Source organism: Pezoporus wallicus, unplaced genomic scaffold, assembly GCF_028554395.1.
Source record: "Pezoporus wallicus isolate ANWC-B61680 ecotype Strahan unplaced genomic scaffold, APGP_CSIRO_Pwel_v1 contig_1675, whole genome shotgun sequence".
NCBI lineage: Eukaryota > Metazoa > Chordata > Aves > Psittaciformes > Psittacidae > Pezoporus > Pezoporus wallicus.
The window spans coordinates 1-15,699 of record NW_026635506.1 but is presented as its reverse complement, the minus strand read 5'-3'; the positions used below and the strand labels follow the sequence as shown (position 1 = coordinate 15,699).

Below are 15,699 nucleotides of genomic sequence, written 5' to 3'. Positions count from 1 at the left end.
AGGGGTCCCTGCTCGTGGCAGGGATTGGAGCAGGATGAGCTTTAAGGTCTCTTCCAACACAAACTACTCTGGGATTCTATGGTTCTATGAGAGCAAGCTAACTGCTACCTAACCAGGAGGTTGTGCTGCAAGGTTTTTCTTTGCTGTAGGATCTCAACAGCAGTCGGTTGTTCCCTTATCCATGTCAAGAGTTACATCTTGGATAACACTAGCAACAGTCTGCTTGGTGAGTCCTATTGCAGCTTGTTGAAAGCTTGGCCAAAAAGCAAGATCTTACCAAATCGGAGTAGGAAAGCCACAAATGGAGGTCCTTTCCCCAGGAATACAGGGATAAATATTCAGTTAACTCTTCAGCAGAGTGTGGACCCACAACCTGCATGGATAATATCTAAACGAAGGCAGCAAGTTATGGGTTTTCAGTTTAATTTATCTCCATTCCAGTGAGTGTGCTCAAGCTGCAGGGAGATGTGATTGCTGGGGGAAGCTGTCGTGTATAGCACAAGCTGCAGCCTTAGACACATCCCAGGTTTCATATCTGCCCTTGGATCACTTCAGACCAAGCACTTGGTTTGTCAAGCAAGAAAAAGCGAGGGTGAGCCTTTGTTAATTGTGAGCTTCAGGTCAATTGTCCCCTGGCAGGAGATGTGTGTGTCTGGGCAGGTGGATGCTGCCTCAGGGGGAGGATTGAGCCCCAGACCCAAACAGTTTGATTTTCATTACTTGGGTCACATTTTCCAGCTCCGTGGTGATGGCTCAGGAGCTGCTTTGCCTCCAGCATCTCTATGTGAGCAGTGAAAAGCAGCTCTAAATCCCCATTAATAACACCAGGAGACCACATGCGTTGCTCACAGGACATCTGAACTGAGGAGTCTGGCTCTGGAGGGGGACCTCACCCCTTCAGCAAAGGGCCATCGAATAATGATGACTTAAGCATGGCTCTGCTTGTCAGATACCAGCCACGCACACTCCTGCTTTGCTCTCTGGTGTAACTCTGTCAAGTGATGATTAATGTTAGGCAGGAAAAATCAATGAAGATTTATTCTGCCTGTTGTAAGCTGTGATTTTAGGAGCTGCTGATTTCTCCCAGGCAGAATTTATCTTTGATCAAGCCTGAATGTATCTTTTGTCTCCAAGTTAGGCATCGTGTCTAAAGCAAAGTGAGGCGAGAAATCCTGGCTCTGCACCATCCTACCCTAAGGAAAGCCACATTTGCTCTCAAAGAGCTCCTCCTGGGTCACAGAGAACAGCTATTTATTCCTCATGTATCACACTAGACTGGCAGCACCCAAAAGATGAGAAATAATTCCCTTTTCCCAGCAGTTACTCAGGAATTCAAGGACTTCCATGTGTCAATGGCTTGAGAGGAACTATGAGGAACCCTGCAGTTTATTCATTCTGGTGTTGCCCTCCCTCCTTGCCTTAAAATACCTACTTGCTTCCAAGTGTGTTGGTGGTGGTTGTGGTGTTCAGCCAAGACTGGCCTTGGGAACTTGGTGTTTTCCTCTCTCAAAAAGAATTTACCTCATATTGACTTATATATATGTATGTGTGTGTATATATGTATATATACACCCTTTACGTTGACTTAAAGTGGTGTAGCTGATTGATAGACAAAACGTGACATTCTTAACATTATTGAGGGATTTGGGCCTATTCAGAATTGTCCGTTGCCTCTCCTGGATGTCTGCTACTCCTCTACCATCATCCCTCAAGCCTTGCTCAATGTTCTAATGGAGCAGAAAGTGATTTCCTTCATTAGATGTGCCACTCAGCTCTTCTCGTTCGCAACCTGTGCCACCACCGAGTGCTACATGCTGGCTGCTATGGCTTATGATCACTACATGGCCATTTGTAACCCCCTTCTCTACTCCACAGTCATGTCCCAAAGGCTTTGCATTGGGATGTTGGCTGGTGCCTACTTAGCTGGCCTGATCAGCTCTACCATACACACGGTTTCCATATCTCGTCTCCCGTTCTGTCAGTCCAAGACGATCAATCACTTCTTCTGTGATGGACCACCACTGCTAGCCCTCTCCTGCTCTGACACCCCTGCCATTGAGGTGATGGTTGCTGCCGTGGTGGGGTTCAAGGTACTGAGCACCACGGTCTTCATCCTCATCTCCTACTTGTCGGTCCTTTTCACTGTCATGCAGATGCGGTCTGTGGTTGGTCAACGTAAAGCTTTCTCCACCTGTGCCTCTCACTTCATCTCCACTGCTTTGTACTATGGCAGCTCCCTCTTCATGTACCTCCGGCCCAGCTCCAGCCAGTCCTGGAAGCATGACGAGGTGGTCTCCATGCTGTACTCTGTGGCTGTCCCCATGCTGAACCTTCTCATCCACAGCCTAAGAAATGCGGATATGAAGAATGCCATGAGGAAAGCAGAAAGTAGAGTCCTCTGCTCTTTGTCCATTCATGGTTCCTAGTCAGCTGAGAGGGCTACCCTGCCACGGTGAGAAGCAGCAGGCTGGATATTGCACCTTCAAGGATGGCTGGATAATGCACGTCGAAGAGGATGGTTGGATATAGCACCTTGATGAGGATGGGTGGATAAGGCACCTTCACAAAGAAGGGACTAAACATACTTGGAAGCATGACACCTGGAAAACACGCTTCTCCTTAAACCAGAACTACATGCTATACTCTGATGGACAGGACTTTCTCTGGCTGCAGCCTGAGACCTGACAGTGACTGTGTATTGGAAAGAAAGTTGTTGTCCAAAGTGATTGTTACTTAAATATTACTTGAAATTCATGTATCTTATTATTTATATGCTATTAAACATAACAATAAACTTTACTTCCAACTTCAGAGAGCAAAAGGGAGAAGGTGGTGGCTTTGCCCTGCTGGCATCAAACCAACTGGTACCTGAGCTCATGTCTTATATTAGCAAATGATTTCTGGTGTTATTTCTGGTTTTAAGGAAATATTAACTGATATTTCCAGGTATTTCAACTCCAGACCACAAGGTTTGGTCACGTGAAATGACAGAGGGGATATTGAGGTGAGTTATTAAGCAGAAGTTGCTCCCTGTGAAGGTGCTGAGGCACTGGCACAGGGTGCCCAGAGAAGCTGTGGCTGCCCCATCCCTGGCAGTGTTCAAGGCCAGGTTGGACACAGGGGCTTGGAGCAAGCTGCTCTAGTGGAAGGGGTCCCTGCCCATGGCAGGGGTTGGAGCTGGATGAGCTTTAAGGTCCCTTCCAACACAAACCAGGCTGCAATTCTAAGAAATAAAGCTCTGATAGTCTGTTGGTCAACAAAGCCCTTGTGCTAAATGGGGACAAGTCATATCTGAGCCTCTGCTCTGCTGAGAATTTAAGTAGGGGTGTAAAGGGGCTGAGTGCTGTTACAATGGAGGATCGGAGTCTTCCTCCATCCTGAACAGCCAAGGTGCTGCTGGCCTGGGTATCCTGACAAAGCTGATGGGACTGTCTGCTTCTGGGACTTCAAGCTGCATTATTCACCCTGCACAAGCACACCCAGGTATTCTTAGTGCCTCTTTTTGCCTTCATGTAGTTCTTTTCAATAATCTTTGAATTATATATTTTTCTTCTTTTCTAAATTTGATTGAGGGTTATTTCTCCCTCTGTTATATTGATTTTCCCACTTCACAAGCCTTTGCTTTAGCCCAGTACCCAATGGGGAAGAAAGACATTCAAAACCACTCAGAAATCCTTTTCTACCCTCCTCCAGTGCATCTCCTGGACTGTCAGTCTGGTGCCTTCAAGCAGAAAAACAAGGTTGACATTGAAAACATCTAAAGCCACCTATATACTTCTTCTTCCTTCCCACACTTTCATAGCTTGGTTTTCTCCTCTCATTGCCCCAACCTTTGTCTTTTCTAAATGTCTGGGACAAGGTTATCATTTAATATTTCTACTAAGAGTTTTATAATGTCTCTTCATCTAGAAGAAGCATTCAGGACACACCGGCACTCAGGATTCTTCAGATGAAGACTGGGAAATCTGACTTCATCCTGCTATATCCTCAAAGCAGCCACGTTTTGAGCCAATGCTTTTGACCAAAGTGTTGTACAATCACTAGTTAAGTGTATGGAAATAAATGCATGTGATGGAAAGGACTCCTCATGACCAGCACAAACCATCCACACAGAGGATGCTTTGTTGAGCTTGTTTTCAGCTCCCTTCAATGCAATATTAGATGAACCCTGTGGATGTAAAGGGCTTCCTCAGGGAAACACTGAAAGGAAGAGGTATGTGATAGATGGGGAAATACAAAGCAAACTGTCCTGGGCCTGTCTTCCTGGGTAGGTCTCTGCAGGAGAACTGGTCTTGGAGGTGCTGATGCAGCCAGGAAGACTTTGGGGAGAGAGGAATTGAGAGGTTGTTTTGCTGATCAAGTCAAACTAATTATCCGATGGAGGAGGGTCCTTTGGGAGAACAGTTTGCACAACACAAGCCTCTGAGGTAATGCCTCCTGTGAGATAAAACCCCTCCACCAGCCAGCCTGGAGCATCCTGCTCCCAAGCATCTCTCCTTCAACCCATCACATGGTCTCCAGGAGGAGCTGCAGGCACTGCATCCACCACCACCTTCCTCTTTAACCAAGCAGGTACAAAAGGGTTTGATGGGTGGTGGGTCCAGTTTGACCCTGGTCTTGCTGCCTCTCACATGCTTGATGGCATGTTGAATTTCACTCTTCTTCAGGGACTGTAGAGATAGGGCAAGGGGTGATGGGTTTAAACTGAAACAGGGAAATTCAGGTTGGAGATAAGGAAGAAGTGCTTTACTGTGAGGGTGCTGAGGTGCTGGCACAGGGTGCCCAGAGAAGCTGTGGCTGCCCCATCCCTGGCAGTGTTCAAGGCCAGGTTGGACACAGGGGCTTGGAGCAAGCTGCTCTAGTGGAAGGTGTGCCTGCCCGTGTCAGGGTTTGGAGCTGTGTGAGCTTTAATTTCCCTTCAACCCAAACCATTCTATGATAACCCATGGTGTGAATAAAAGTGCCCTAGTATGCCTAGTAGGTTTGCTTCAAAAACACCAATATTCCTGACCCCATCTACAACTGATTTAGCGATATTTTAGCATGAGAATATCCAAGCTAAAGCCTTAAAATTTTGGTTTATATATGGTATGTTTTGTATTTTACACCCTTAGGTGGATATTTGGGTTGGTCATAGGAAGCTCACTGCAACCACAGCAAAGCTCTGCTGGAGCCAAGACCACTGCTTTCCCTTAACATTATGCAGGGTGGGGGTATTCAAAAGCAGATAAACTTAGAACCTAAAGGAAATTTCAAGTACATGGCTTTGTGTGGTGTTGAAAAGGATGCAGCACAAGTAATGAATCTACAGAAGAGCACTGATCCACTCTGAAAAATACAAAAAAGGGAGAAAAATAATCCTTAAAATTCCCAGAAATCAGTGAAGAAAATACAACATCTTTTCTGTTTTCCACATTTTGTGATGTACTTATTTGGTTTTATTGTATTACGTTTGGATAGACATGTTTCTCACTGTTTCATTAGTGATGTGTATATCATATCGATCATTGTAGAATTATTCTCTTTTCATTTCCGGTCGTGTAATGAGCTTCTTCACCTCTTTGACTTCAGATCTTGTGTTACAGACAGAAATACACCATTACAAATACACCATTTTCTATTGCATTTACTTTGTGGATTAAACTCCAACTAAACTTCCACATTATTTCTCTTGTAGGGATGTGTTTCAGTGATTCCTTTCATTTCAATCCAAATCCATCAACTTGTTGAAATGACAGATACAGGAAAACTCACTGTTCTCTCCGGCTTCATCCTCTTGGGTTTCTCTGATGCCCCAGCGCTACAAACCGCCATCTTCACAATCTTCTTATCCCTGTATGTTTTCATGGTTCTGGGGAACCTGACGATGATCCTGCTGATCAACACTGACCCCCACCTCAACATCCCCATGTACTTCTTCCTGAGCCACTTATCTTGCATGGATGTTTGCCTTTCCTCCGCTATCATCCCAAAAGCTCTGGAGACCTTCCTGCTGGGGAGAAGCCACATCTCCTTTTGGGGTTGCTTTGCTCAGATGTATATTTTCATGGCTCTGGCTACCAGTGAGAGCTTTCTCTATGGGCTTATGACCGATACACGGCTGTGTGCAAGCCCCTGCTCTACACCACTACCATGACCAGGGCGCGTTGCTATGGCATGATGGTGCTGGTGTACAGCATCGGGTTCCTCACCTCCCTGGTGCACATCACACTGGCAGGGAGGTTGTCCTTCTGTCAGGCCAGGAGCATCAACCACTTCTTCTGTGAGCTGCCCACCCTCCTGCAGCTCTCCTGCTCAGACACAAGCACAAATGAGGTCTTCCAGGTTTACCACGCTGTGTTAAACACCGTGGGCCCTCTCCTGATGATCCTGGTGTCCTACACCTACATCCTCCACACCGTCCTGCAGATCCCTTTGGCCACGAGGAGGCTGAAGGTCTTCTCTACCTGTGCTTCCCACTTGGTTGCCATCACCATCTTCTACGCACCCGCGATCCTCACCTATGTCCAGCCTCATGAGGCATCCAGATGTTGATGCAGCCAGAAGGAGTCTGGGGAATGAATGGTTCCTTCAAACAGCTTCAGGTGATTTTAAGCATGGACTGAGTCTTTGATAATTCATCCAAATAAGTATCAGTTATTTAATAGCAGGACTGAGACAGCACCATGGTGGTTTGTGTTTAAATTGTGCTAAATGAAAGTAGTTCCCACAAAAAGAAGGCTCAGCCTTGAGGTAAGGTAGTGACCACTGTCTCCATTGCCTGGTTGATAACTGTTCATCCCAAGTGAGCTTGAAGATCTGAGGGAAGGACCAAAGGTTCAATACAGCTCTGGTATCCCCTGCAGTTCTGATACAGTTTTGGTGTCTATAGAATACTAGAATCATAGAATAGTTAGGGTTGGAAAGTACCTTAACATCACCTAGTTCCACCCCCCTGCCATGGGCAGGGACACCTCACACTAAACCATGCCACCCAAGCCTCTGTCCAACCTGGTCTTGAACACTGCCAGGGATACAACATTCACAACCTCCCTGGGCAACCCATTCCAGTGCCTCACCACCCTCACAGGAAGGAATTTCTTTAGTATATCCAACCTAAACTTCCCCTGCTTCAGTTTTAACTCGTTACCCCTTGTCCTGTCACTACAGTCCCTAATGAAGAGTCCCTCGCCAGCATCCCTATAGACCCCCTTCAGATACTGGAAGGCTGCTCTGAGGTCTCCACGCAGCCTTCTCTTCTCCAGGCTGAACAGCTCCAACTTCCTCTGCCTGTCTTCATACGGGAGGTGCTCCAGTCCATGAGCATCCTCGTGGCCTCCTCTGGACTTGTTCCAGCAGTTCCATGTCCTTTTTATGTTGAGGACACAAGAACTGCACACAATGCTCCAGGTGAAGTCTCACAAGAGCGGAGCAGAGGGGCAGGATCAACTCCTTTGACCTGCTGGCCACTCTCCTTTGGATGCCGCCCAAGATACGGTTCGTTTCTTGGCTGCAAGCACACACTGCTGGCTCATGGTCCTTTTCTCATTGACCAGCACCCCCAAGTGCTTCTCTGCAGGGAACATAAGAAGGCCATGGAGCTGCTGGAGTAAGTCCAGAGGAGGCCACGAGGGTGCTCAGGGGCTGGAGCAGCTCCCGTATGGCGCCAGTCTGAGAACACTGGGGCTATTGAGCCTGGAGAAGAGAAGCTGCTTGGAGACCTCAGAGCAGCTTCCAGTGTCTGAAGGGGGCTACAAGGATGCAGGAGAGGAATTCTTCATCAGGGAGTGTAGGGATAGGACAAGGGGTGATGGGTTCAAACTGAAACCGGGGGGATCCAGATTGGATTTGAGGAAGGAATCCTTCACTATGAGGGTGCCGAGGTGCCGGCAGAGGGTGCCCAGAGAAGCTGTGGCTGCCCCATCCCTGGCAGTGTTCAAGGCCAGGTTGGACACAGGGGCTTGGAGCAAATTGGTCTAGTGGAAATTGTCCCTGCCCATGGCAGGGGTTGGAAGTTGAGAGCTTTTAGGTCCCTTCCAACATAAACCAGTCTGGGATTCTGTGATACCTGATATGAGCATCCAATACATTTATCCCACGTAAGTGAGCTGGAGCAATGCTAAGGACCTGTGATAGGCACACATAGGTTAGCATGTGGCCAGAAGTATATCCCAACTAAAATCTTCCTGTCCCAACTACATCCCCTTCTGTATGTCATCACATTATTGAGGGGAAATCTTCCTGGGATGTCTGGTCCTCACATCTTTTCCTTTCTGTATGTTCAGTACCAGGTCTGTGCTTTGTGGATTTGACCATGCCACATCCCCTTCTGTATGTCATCACATTATTGAGGGGAAAGATGCTCTAAATGAAACAGTAGATGGAGGGGTAGAAACATTTTAACATTTAACATTTAATCCAAACACACCATTTCTGTTTAATGAACTGTACAATTGCTGGAAGAACATGTACTTGTATAATGACAAACTGAATAAATTTGTTTTTTCAAATAAGCACCTTTGGAAACCGTGGTCTTCTGCAAAGAACTGTGATGAATAATGAATGAATGCAATGGCAACCAGTCAAAATCTAATTTAAGTTGGTGTGAAGTGAAATGCTCACTTTATAAGCTTTTAATCAAAGTTTCTGATGGAGTTTTCATGAAAAATAGAGACATTTGGACAATTCCCTCAAGAAAAGAGAACACAACATGTGAAGCAACTTATTCAGATAGAATAAGAGAATGACTCCTCATCAGGGCCTGTAGGGACAGGCCAAGGGGAATGGCTTTAACCTGCCAGAGGGGAGACTGAGATGAGCTCTAAGACAGAAGCTCTTCCCTGTGAGGGTGCTGAGGAGCTGGCACAGGGTGCCCAGAGAAGCTGTGGCTGCCCCATCCCTGGCAGTGTTCAAGGCCAGGTTGGACACAGGGGCTTGGAGCAAGCTGCTCCAGTGGAAGGTGTTGGGGTCGGAGCTGGAGGAGCTTTAAGCTCCCTTCCAACCCAAACCATTCCATGATTCCATGATTTTGCATAACTGAGGAGGGATGATTCTCATTAACACAACAAAGGAGCTCTTTGCTCCTTTCGGCTCCATTCTTTCATCCTCTGCACACAGGAATACATCAGAGGAGGCTGAATGCAGAGCTGCCGCTGTGTTTAGGGCATTGGGTGGTGGAAAACCCAGTTCCCCTCTCCTTGAGACATCAGGGAGTGCAGCCACAGTAATTGCCATGGCCAGCATCACCTGGGTCCTTCTCACACACCCTCTGCCATAGGCTCAGGCTCTATTTAAGCTCAGTCCTGGCACTGGGCTCACTTCCAGGGCTGTGCTGTAACTGGGCTTGCTCCTGGTCTGTATCAACCATGAACCTGACTCTCAGTTTCCCCTGGGCTATCAGTGGAAGCTGCTGCTGTGCTCAGGCACAGGGGGACCATGCTCTGCTTTGTGGCCACTTTCAGCTCCCAGCTTGCCTTCCCATTGGGAATAACTGGTCCTGGCTGCTCCCTTGAGGCACCTTGCATCATGCAAACAGCACAAACAAAATGAGAGGCAAGACCCTCTGGTGTCCAAGCTAGGGACTCTAATGAGAGGCAAGACATCTCCCCCTCCTTGTCTGTGTCTGTCTCTTAAGCAACTGGGTGCTCCAGGATTGTTTCGCAATCAGGCAAACTCCTAATGGGGGGAAACTAATAGTGTTATGTCCAACTAAAATGGTGCTGGGAGTCATCTTTTATTTCCTATGAAAAACCCTCCTTGTCTGTGTCTGAAGTCTCCAGCATCCAGTCTCTATTTGCTACAGAAAGAGCTTATTGCTAAAGGTCTCTAACAGGTTGCAGTTGGTTATTTCTGCTTTGCAGAGCATGAAGTTCTGCAGCATTCCTCAGTGGTACCTTCTCAGTTAACAGGTTGTGTTGGGGAAGAGTTGGGTGGGAGGAAATATCACTTACAGCAGCCCCACAACAAGAAAATAGGGGAAAAAAACATACTTCTCCCTAAAGTCATTACATTCAATCACACTAAAATCCTTGGCAATTGGGGAAAATCCTACTCTCAGCTGCTACTTCTCCTAAACCAGATGTGAGATGAAGCCCACAGCAAGGAGGTTAGAAATAGGTGGCCTTTAAGCTCCCTCCAACCCACACAGTTCTGAGACCTCTTTGGCTGAGCTGAATGTTTGCAGTGGTAGGAAGGAAGGTGCAGGATGACAGACACAGCTCTGCTGCCTCCAGGCTGGGATGTCCTGGTCACACAGAGATTTAGCATCTTCCCAATGCTCAATCACAGCACGTACCATGCTCATCCTCTGGCAGCTCAGTGGCTCTGCTTCTCCTCCCATTTCCTTACTTTGCACTGCACATCCTTCTGGGAGCAAATGGGATTTTATGCATTTCCTTGCATTAGCCCAAAGTAAAGTGATGTTTTTCGGATGTACCTCCTCAAAACCCTTCATCCCTCCTTGAACTTGCCTCTGGATGAATCACTGCTTGAATCAGTGCAACTTCTAAAGTTAAACTGAAGAGGGAAATTCCTCATGGGCTTATTTTTGCCACCTCCTATGATATCACATCTATTTTCCCCAAAACAAAAACCCCAAGAGATGACAAGAGAATATTTATCAGAGACCTATATTGAGGGGATGCTTAACATCACCGAGCCTCTGCAGAGTTTAAAGCATGGTTAGAATGTGCTGTACCTGCTCCTGTAAAGACATTCAGTTCCTTCCTCCTCCAGACAGCTGACACCAAATGAGTTAAAAAGGGAAAGAGGAGGAGTTCTATCATCCAGCTGGGACCGGGTTGGTCAATGAGCAGCTCACAATGAGGTTATTTGCTGTTGCTTTTCTAAGGGCATCTTTAACATCCTTGTTCCTCAAGCTGTAGATCAGAGGGTTGAGCATAGGGACAAGGAGGGTGTAAAACACAGCGGTGACTTTCTCTGTCTCCAGGGAGTACTTGGAAGCTGATTGCATGTGGCTGAGCCCAGCAGGGACATAGAACAAGGTAACGGTCAGGAGGTGGGAGGCACAAGTAGAGAAGGCTTTGTGCCTTCCTTCAGCAGACCTAATCCTCAGGATGGACAAGAGGATGTATACATAGGAGGTGATGATGAGGACGAGCACAGACATGGAAATGCTCCCATGAAGAATTACAAGCAAAAGCTCATTGAGGTGGCTGTTGGAGCAAGAGAGCTTCAGCAAAGGGTTAGTGTCACAGAAGTAATGGTTGATGGTGTTTGGACCGCAGAAAGGCAACAGCAGCAAGCAACAGGTTTGGATTAGGGAGTTCAAAATCCCCCCCATGTATGATGCAGCCACCAGCTGAACACAGACCCCCTGGGGCATGGAAACCGTGTAGAGCAGTGGGTTGCAGATGGCTACATAGCGGTCATAAGCCATCACAGCCAGCAAGAACACCTCTGTGGTCACAAACATGAGGAAGAAGAAATGCTGCAGGAAGCAGGCAGGGTAAGAGATGGTTTTGTTTTCCACCAAGAAGGCAAGAAGCAGCTTTGGAGCAAAGACAGAGGAGTAGCAAAGATCGAGAACAGAGAGATTGCAGAGGAAGAAGTACATGGGGGTGTGCAGCCGGGGGCTTGTCTTGATCAGTGCCATCAGCCCAAGGTTGCCCATGAGAGTGATGAGATAAATCATGAAGAAGATTACAGAGAGGAGTCTGCATCTTGGGCTCGCTTGTCAGGCCGAGGAGGATGAAGTGGGTCACTGCGGTGTGGTTGCCTTCAGCCCTGTTACTGTATTGCATGGCAGCATCCCTGTGGGAAGGAGGAAAGATGGAGTGAAATAGGGAAGAGCAATGCCATGTGGCTTGCATGTACTCCGTTAGGCTGGACATTAAAACAATAAAGATTTGATAGTTGAGGCAACATCTAACTGTGGTTCTTGGTGAATCTTCACAGGCAGAGAAACACATCCAAAAGCCCTTCAGAAATCTCTTAATCATGAGGCTAAATCAGACCTTTTCTTTTAAAAACCCAAACCCAATCTTGAACCATTTGAAAACTGGAGAAGAGGTGAAGAACTTGCAAACTGGTCATCACATTTCATTAGGGAGGCAGAAAAAGGGACTGTGCATTCCATTTGCTCCATGAGAAAGACTGAAAACATCTGAGTGTGATGCCCCAGGAGCCCTGAATCCATCACCCCAGCTCTGATACAGCATTGCTGGATCCCCAGCTGCCCACAACAACTCATTGAGTGAGATACTCAAGTCTCAGGAGGTTTCCCTGGCAGCGTGGGGCAGAGAGTCCTGTCCTAGGCAGCCAAAATAGGCTGAGCTGGCACATTGCTGTCAGTAGAATCGTAGAACAGTTAGGGTTTGAAAGGACCTTAAGACATCCAGTTCCAACCCCCCTGCCATGGGCAGAGACACCTCACACTAAACCATGTCACCCAAGGCTCTGTCCAACCTGGCCTTGAACACTGCCAGGGATGGAGCATTCACAACCTCCCTGGGCAACCCATTCCAGTGCCTCACCACCCTCACAGTAAAGAACTTCTTCCTTATACCCAACCTAAACTTCCCCTGTTTAAGTTTTAACCCATTACCCTTTGTCCTATCACTACTACTACTACTACTCAGGTTCCAGCACAGAGAGAACTATTCCCCTCAGTGTGGCAGATGAGTCTAACAGAGAGTCAGTGCACTTAACTTCTGTTATCTGCTCCAGCTCAGGTATTATTTCCATGGTTTTCCCCACTCAAGGTCAGGAAGGGGTTGGCAGGCTGCTCCTCACAACTCTGAGACTAAGAAATGAACTGGACATCATGTTCTGTAGGTAATGGAATGCTGTTAGCAGTATTTGAGGGAAATCATAGAATCCCAGACTGGTTTGGGTTGGAAGGGAGCTTAAAGCTCCTCCAGCTCCAACCCCAACCCCTTCCACTGGAGCAGCTTGCTCCAAGCCCCTGTGTCCAACCTGGCCTTGAACACTGCCAGGGATGGGGCAGCCACAGCTTCTCTGGGCACCCTGTGCCAGCGCCTCAACACCCTCCCACGGAAGAGCTTCTGCCTAAGAGCTCATATCAGTCTCCCCTCGGGCAGGTTAAAGCCATTCCCCTTGGCCTGTCCCTACAGGCCCTTGTCCCAAGCCCCTCTCCAGGTTTCCTGGAGCCCCTTCAGGCACTGGAGCTGCTCTCAGGTCTCCCCTTCAGGAGCCTTCTCTTCTCCAGGCTGCCCCAGCCCAGCTCTCTCAGCCTGGCTCCAGAGCAGAGCTGCTCCAGCCCTCGCAGCATCTCCATGGCCTCCTCTGGCCTCTCTCCATCAACTCCACGTCCCTCTTGTGCTGTTGCCCCATAGCTGCATCAGGACTGCAGGGGAGCGGGGGGGTCTCCCCAGAGCAAGATAGAGGGAGGAAAAGAGGTGGGGAGGCAAATGCCCAAATAAATGATCTCTGTATGGTCCCAGCACTTCAGGTTTGGGTTTAGTGCTTCCCACTGGGGTGGCTGCTCTCCGCTTCCCTGCTGCAACCCCACATTGTTACTTATATCTCTGTGAGATTTTGCACTTTTTACATATTTATGAGCTTCCAACATACCAGAAATAGCCAGAAATGTTGTATATAGATTTCTAGGTTCTATTTCTAGCTGCTTTTACCTTCCCTTAAATGAACATCTTCTGAGAACACTCCAACATCCTTATCCCCAGAAATCCAGAACAGACCACCCAACCCTATGGCTGGGACAAAGCACCAACCTTCTGCCATTGAGGAATAACCTTTCAGAAGGTTGCTTGAGGTTTTGCAGTGCGTTTTTAGTCTTCTTAGAGGAAAAACCTGGAAGGTTTCCTCATGGAATGTGCCCTGTGTGTCATTCCCAGGTATTTCTGTGCCACTGCATGCTGTGGTGCAGCTCTTGTCCTCTTCAGTTTAGGGCTGGGGCAGAAAAGCAGCCTTTTTGAATGCTTTCCCTAAGGTTTTATCACCATCAGATGGTGACACACACATAGGGTGTGAAGATAATGCCTAGAAACTCAGACCTATGGAAAACACATAGCTCAGGTATATTCTTGTTGAGCTTTTTGCCCCAAATCAGTAAATTTAGAAGCTTGAAAGCTGTGGGTTTTAATCTAGCTCTAAATTGGAAGCCTATGATCCTGCTTGCCTGCCAGATTCTTATATGCCAGATCCTTACCTAGCATCCTTATGCAGGTTTCTGGGATTTACACACACGGTGTGTACGTTATCCTAAGGCAGAAGATCCATGATCTGTTTTCCTTCATTCTTCAGGTGTCTCTAATGCTATAGGAGGGGGAAGTGGCAGCTCATGGATGAAGTGAGCCAAGCACAAGTAATGCAGCAGCTCCGTCAGCAAGAAGCTTTTTGCCCAGAGCGGGTGATGACACTGTCCCAGAGGGGGACAGCACCTGGGTTTATTTACTCCTTTGGTCCTCATGGATAAAACCCCTGAAGTAAAGCTTAGCTGAGCAAAAAGGGGATCATTAGAGACTCCCAGCAGAGCCTGGAAGAGGTTTGGACCTGGGTCCTGCACCCCAGCTAATGGTGCAAGGCTCATTAACCTCAGTGCTAATGTGGAAGGGCAGGGGGGTCATCTCTGCTGAGGCAGAGGTGGGAAAGAAGCCTAGGAGTGTGTTTAATGGGATGCCAGGGGTTGGGATTTATTGTGCTGTTTGAACTGTGCAAGTCTAGAGCTTCACCTAAACCATAGTTTAAGGTAGCTGGAAGCACCAAGTGCTGTAACCAAAGTCAAATGTGCACATGAATCACTTCATCTCCCTGCGTATGGCAATGGTTTTTATAGTTTGAACTGAAACCCCCCTGATCTCTCCCACTGATCACTCTGTGCCTGGAGATCACCACTGCAACTGCACCCAGAGAGCCATGGAGGCAGAGGAGATGCACTTCCAACCCAAAGGTATGAAGCACAACGTGTACTTCAGCACAAGCCAAGTGTACAAACACCAAACCTGGTTTCTGTGGTCACACTCACGATTTTACTTGAGGCTCACTGAGGGTTTTGTGTGCATCAATTGACACAACAGCAGCAAACTTTAATGTTCCTTTAAGTCAATTAAAGGTACATGAAAGGGCAGTTCAACTTTGTTAGAAATCTTTTGTCATTTCTGCCTCATTCCTTGAGCTATTTGTGGCGTTGTGACAGTGTGATACATCACAATGTACTAGTGCTACTACTACAAGGATACTCAGGCCAGCAAGAAGTGGGCAGGGTTGAAGACTGTTTGCAGCTGCTTTATCCTGCTGCTGACTTATTTTACTTCCCTTCTATAAGCATTTTCCCACCTCTTACTTCCATTTATGATTACTTCTTTAAACATTCATCCCCTCACCAAAACCCCATTTCACTGTTACCTTTCCACATGGTCACAACAAAAGTGTTTGGAGATAAACCAGGAATACTGAATTAAAAATCTCCTGTTAGGGCAAAGTATGGATTGAAACATTTAAGGGAATACAGATCAGGAAAAACAACCCCAGTTTTTTGTCTTTAGTGCATTTTGAAATGAAGTCATTTAATTAAGTAATGAAATCTGAGTATATAAAATGACTGAACCACTGTGACTACCAGGTAAGTATCAGTTAAGGATGACAAATCATGGCAACACCATAGGAAAATGTCTTTCAATCAAGTTTCACTGATAGCTTAATACATGTAAGAAACATGTTTCAAAATACAAGTATCTTCATCATTTGAAACTCAGAGGGACTATTCACTGGGGACTGTAG

At 47.1% G+C, this 15,699-nt stretch overlaps 2 protein-coding genes and 1 pseudogene across 2 annotated transcripts; 2 read left to right on the top strand and 1 right to left on the bottom strand.

The window, feature by feature from the left end:
- Nucleotides 1–1,658: 1,658 nt before the first annotated feature.
- On the top strand, nucleotides 1,659–2,426 carry LOC130592378 (olfactory receptor 5AU1-like; the record flags this gene model as incomplete). Its single annotated transcript, XM_057396626.1, has 1 exon — nucleotides 1,659–2,426. A coding segment is annotated over one exon (768 nt), but the record flags the coding sequence as incomplete, so codon positions are not given.
- Nucleotides 2,427–5,866: 3,440 nt separating this feature from the next.
- Nucleotides 5,867–6,534, top strand: LOC130592377 (olfactory receptor 5AS1-like). The gene is made up of 2 exons (XM_057396625.1): nucleotides 5,867–5,944; nucleotides 6,112–6,534. Exons 1-2 carry the CDS (start codon nucleotides 5,867–5,869, stop codon nucleotides 6,532–6,534), a joined length of 501 nt encoding a protein of 166 aa, XP_057252608.1.
- Nucleotides 6,535–10,759: 4,225 nt separating this feature from the next.
- LOC130592376 (olfactory receptor 1052-like) lies at nucleotides 10,760–11,741 on the bottom strand (annotated as a pseudogene).
- Between the last annotated feature and the right edge of the window lie 3,958 nt (nucleotides 11,742–15,699).

What these genes read in the sequence shown, in the direction of transcription:
- LOC130592377 (XM_057396625.1), top strand. Translation starts at nt 5,867, where the DNA reads ATGATCCTGCTGATCAACACTGACCCCCACCTCAACATCCCCATGTAC. An exon ending in GCCACTTATCTTGCATGGAT is followed by an intron (nt 5,945 to 6,111) that starts GTTTGCCTTTCC and finishes GCTGTGTGCAAG; the next exon opens with CCCCTGCTCTACACCACTAC.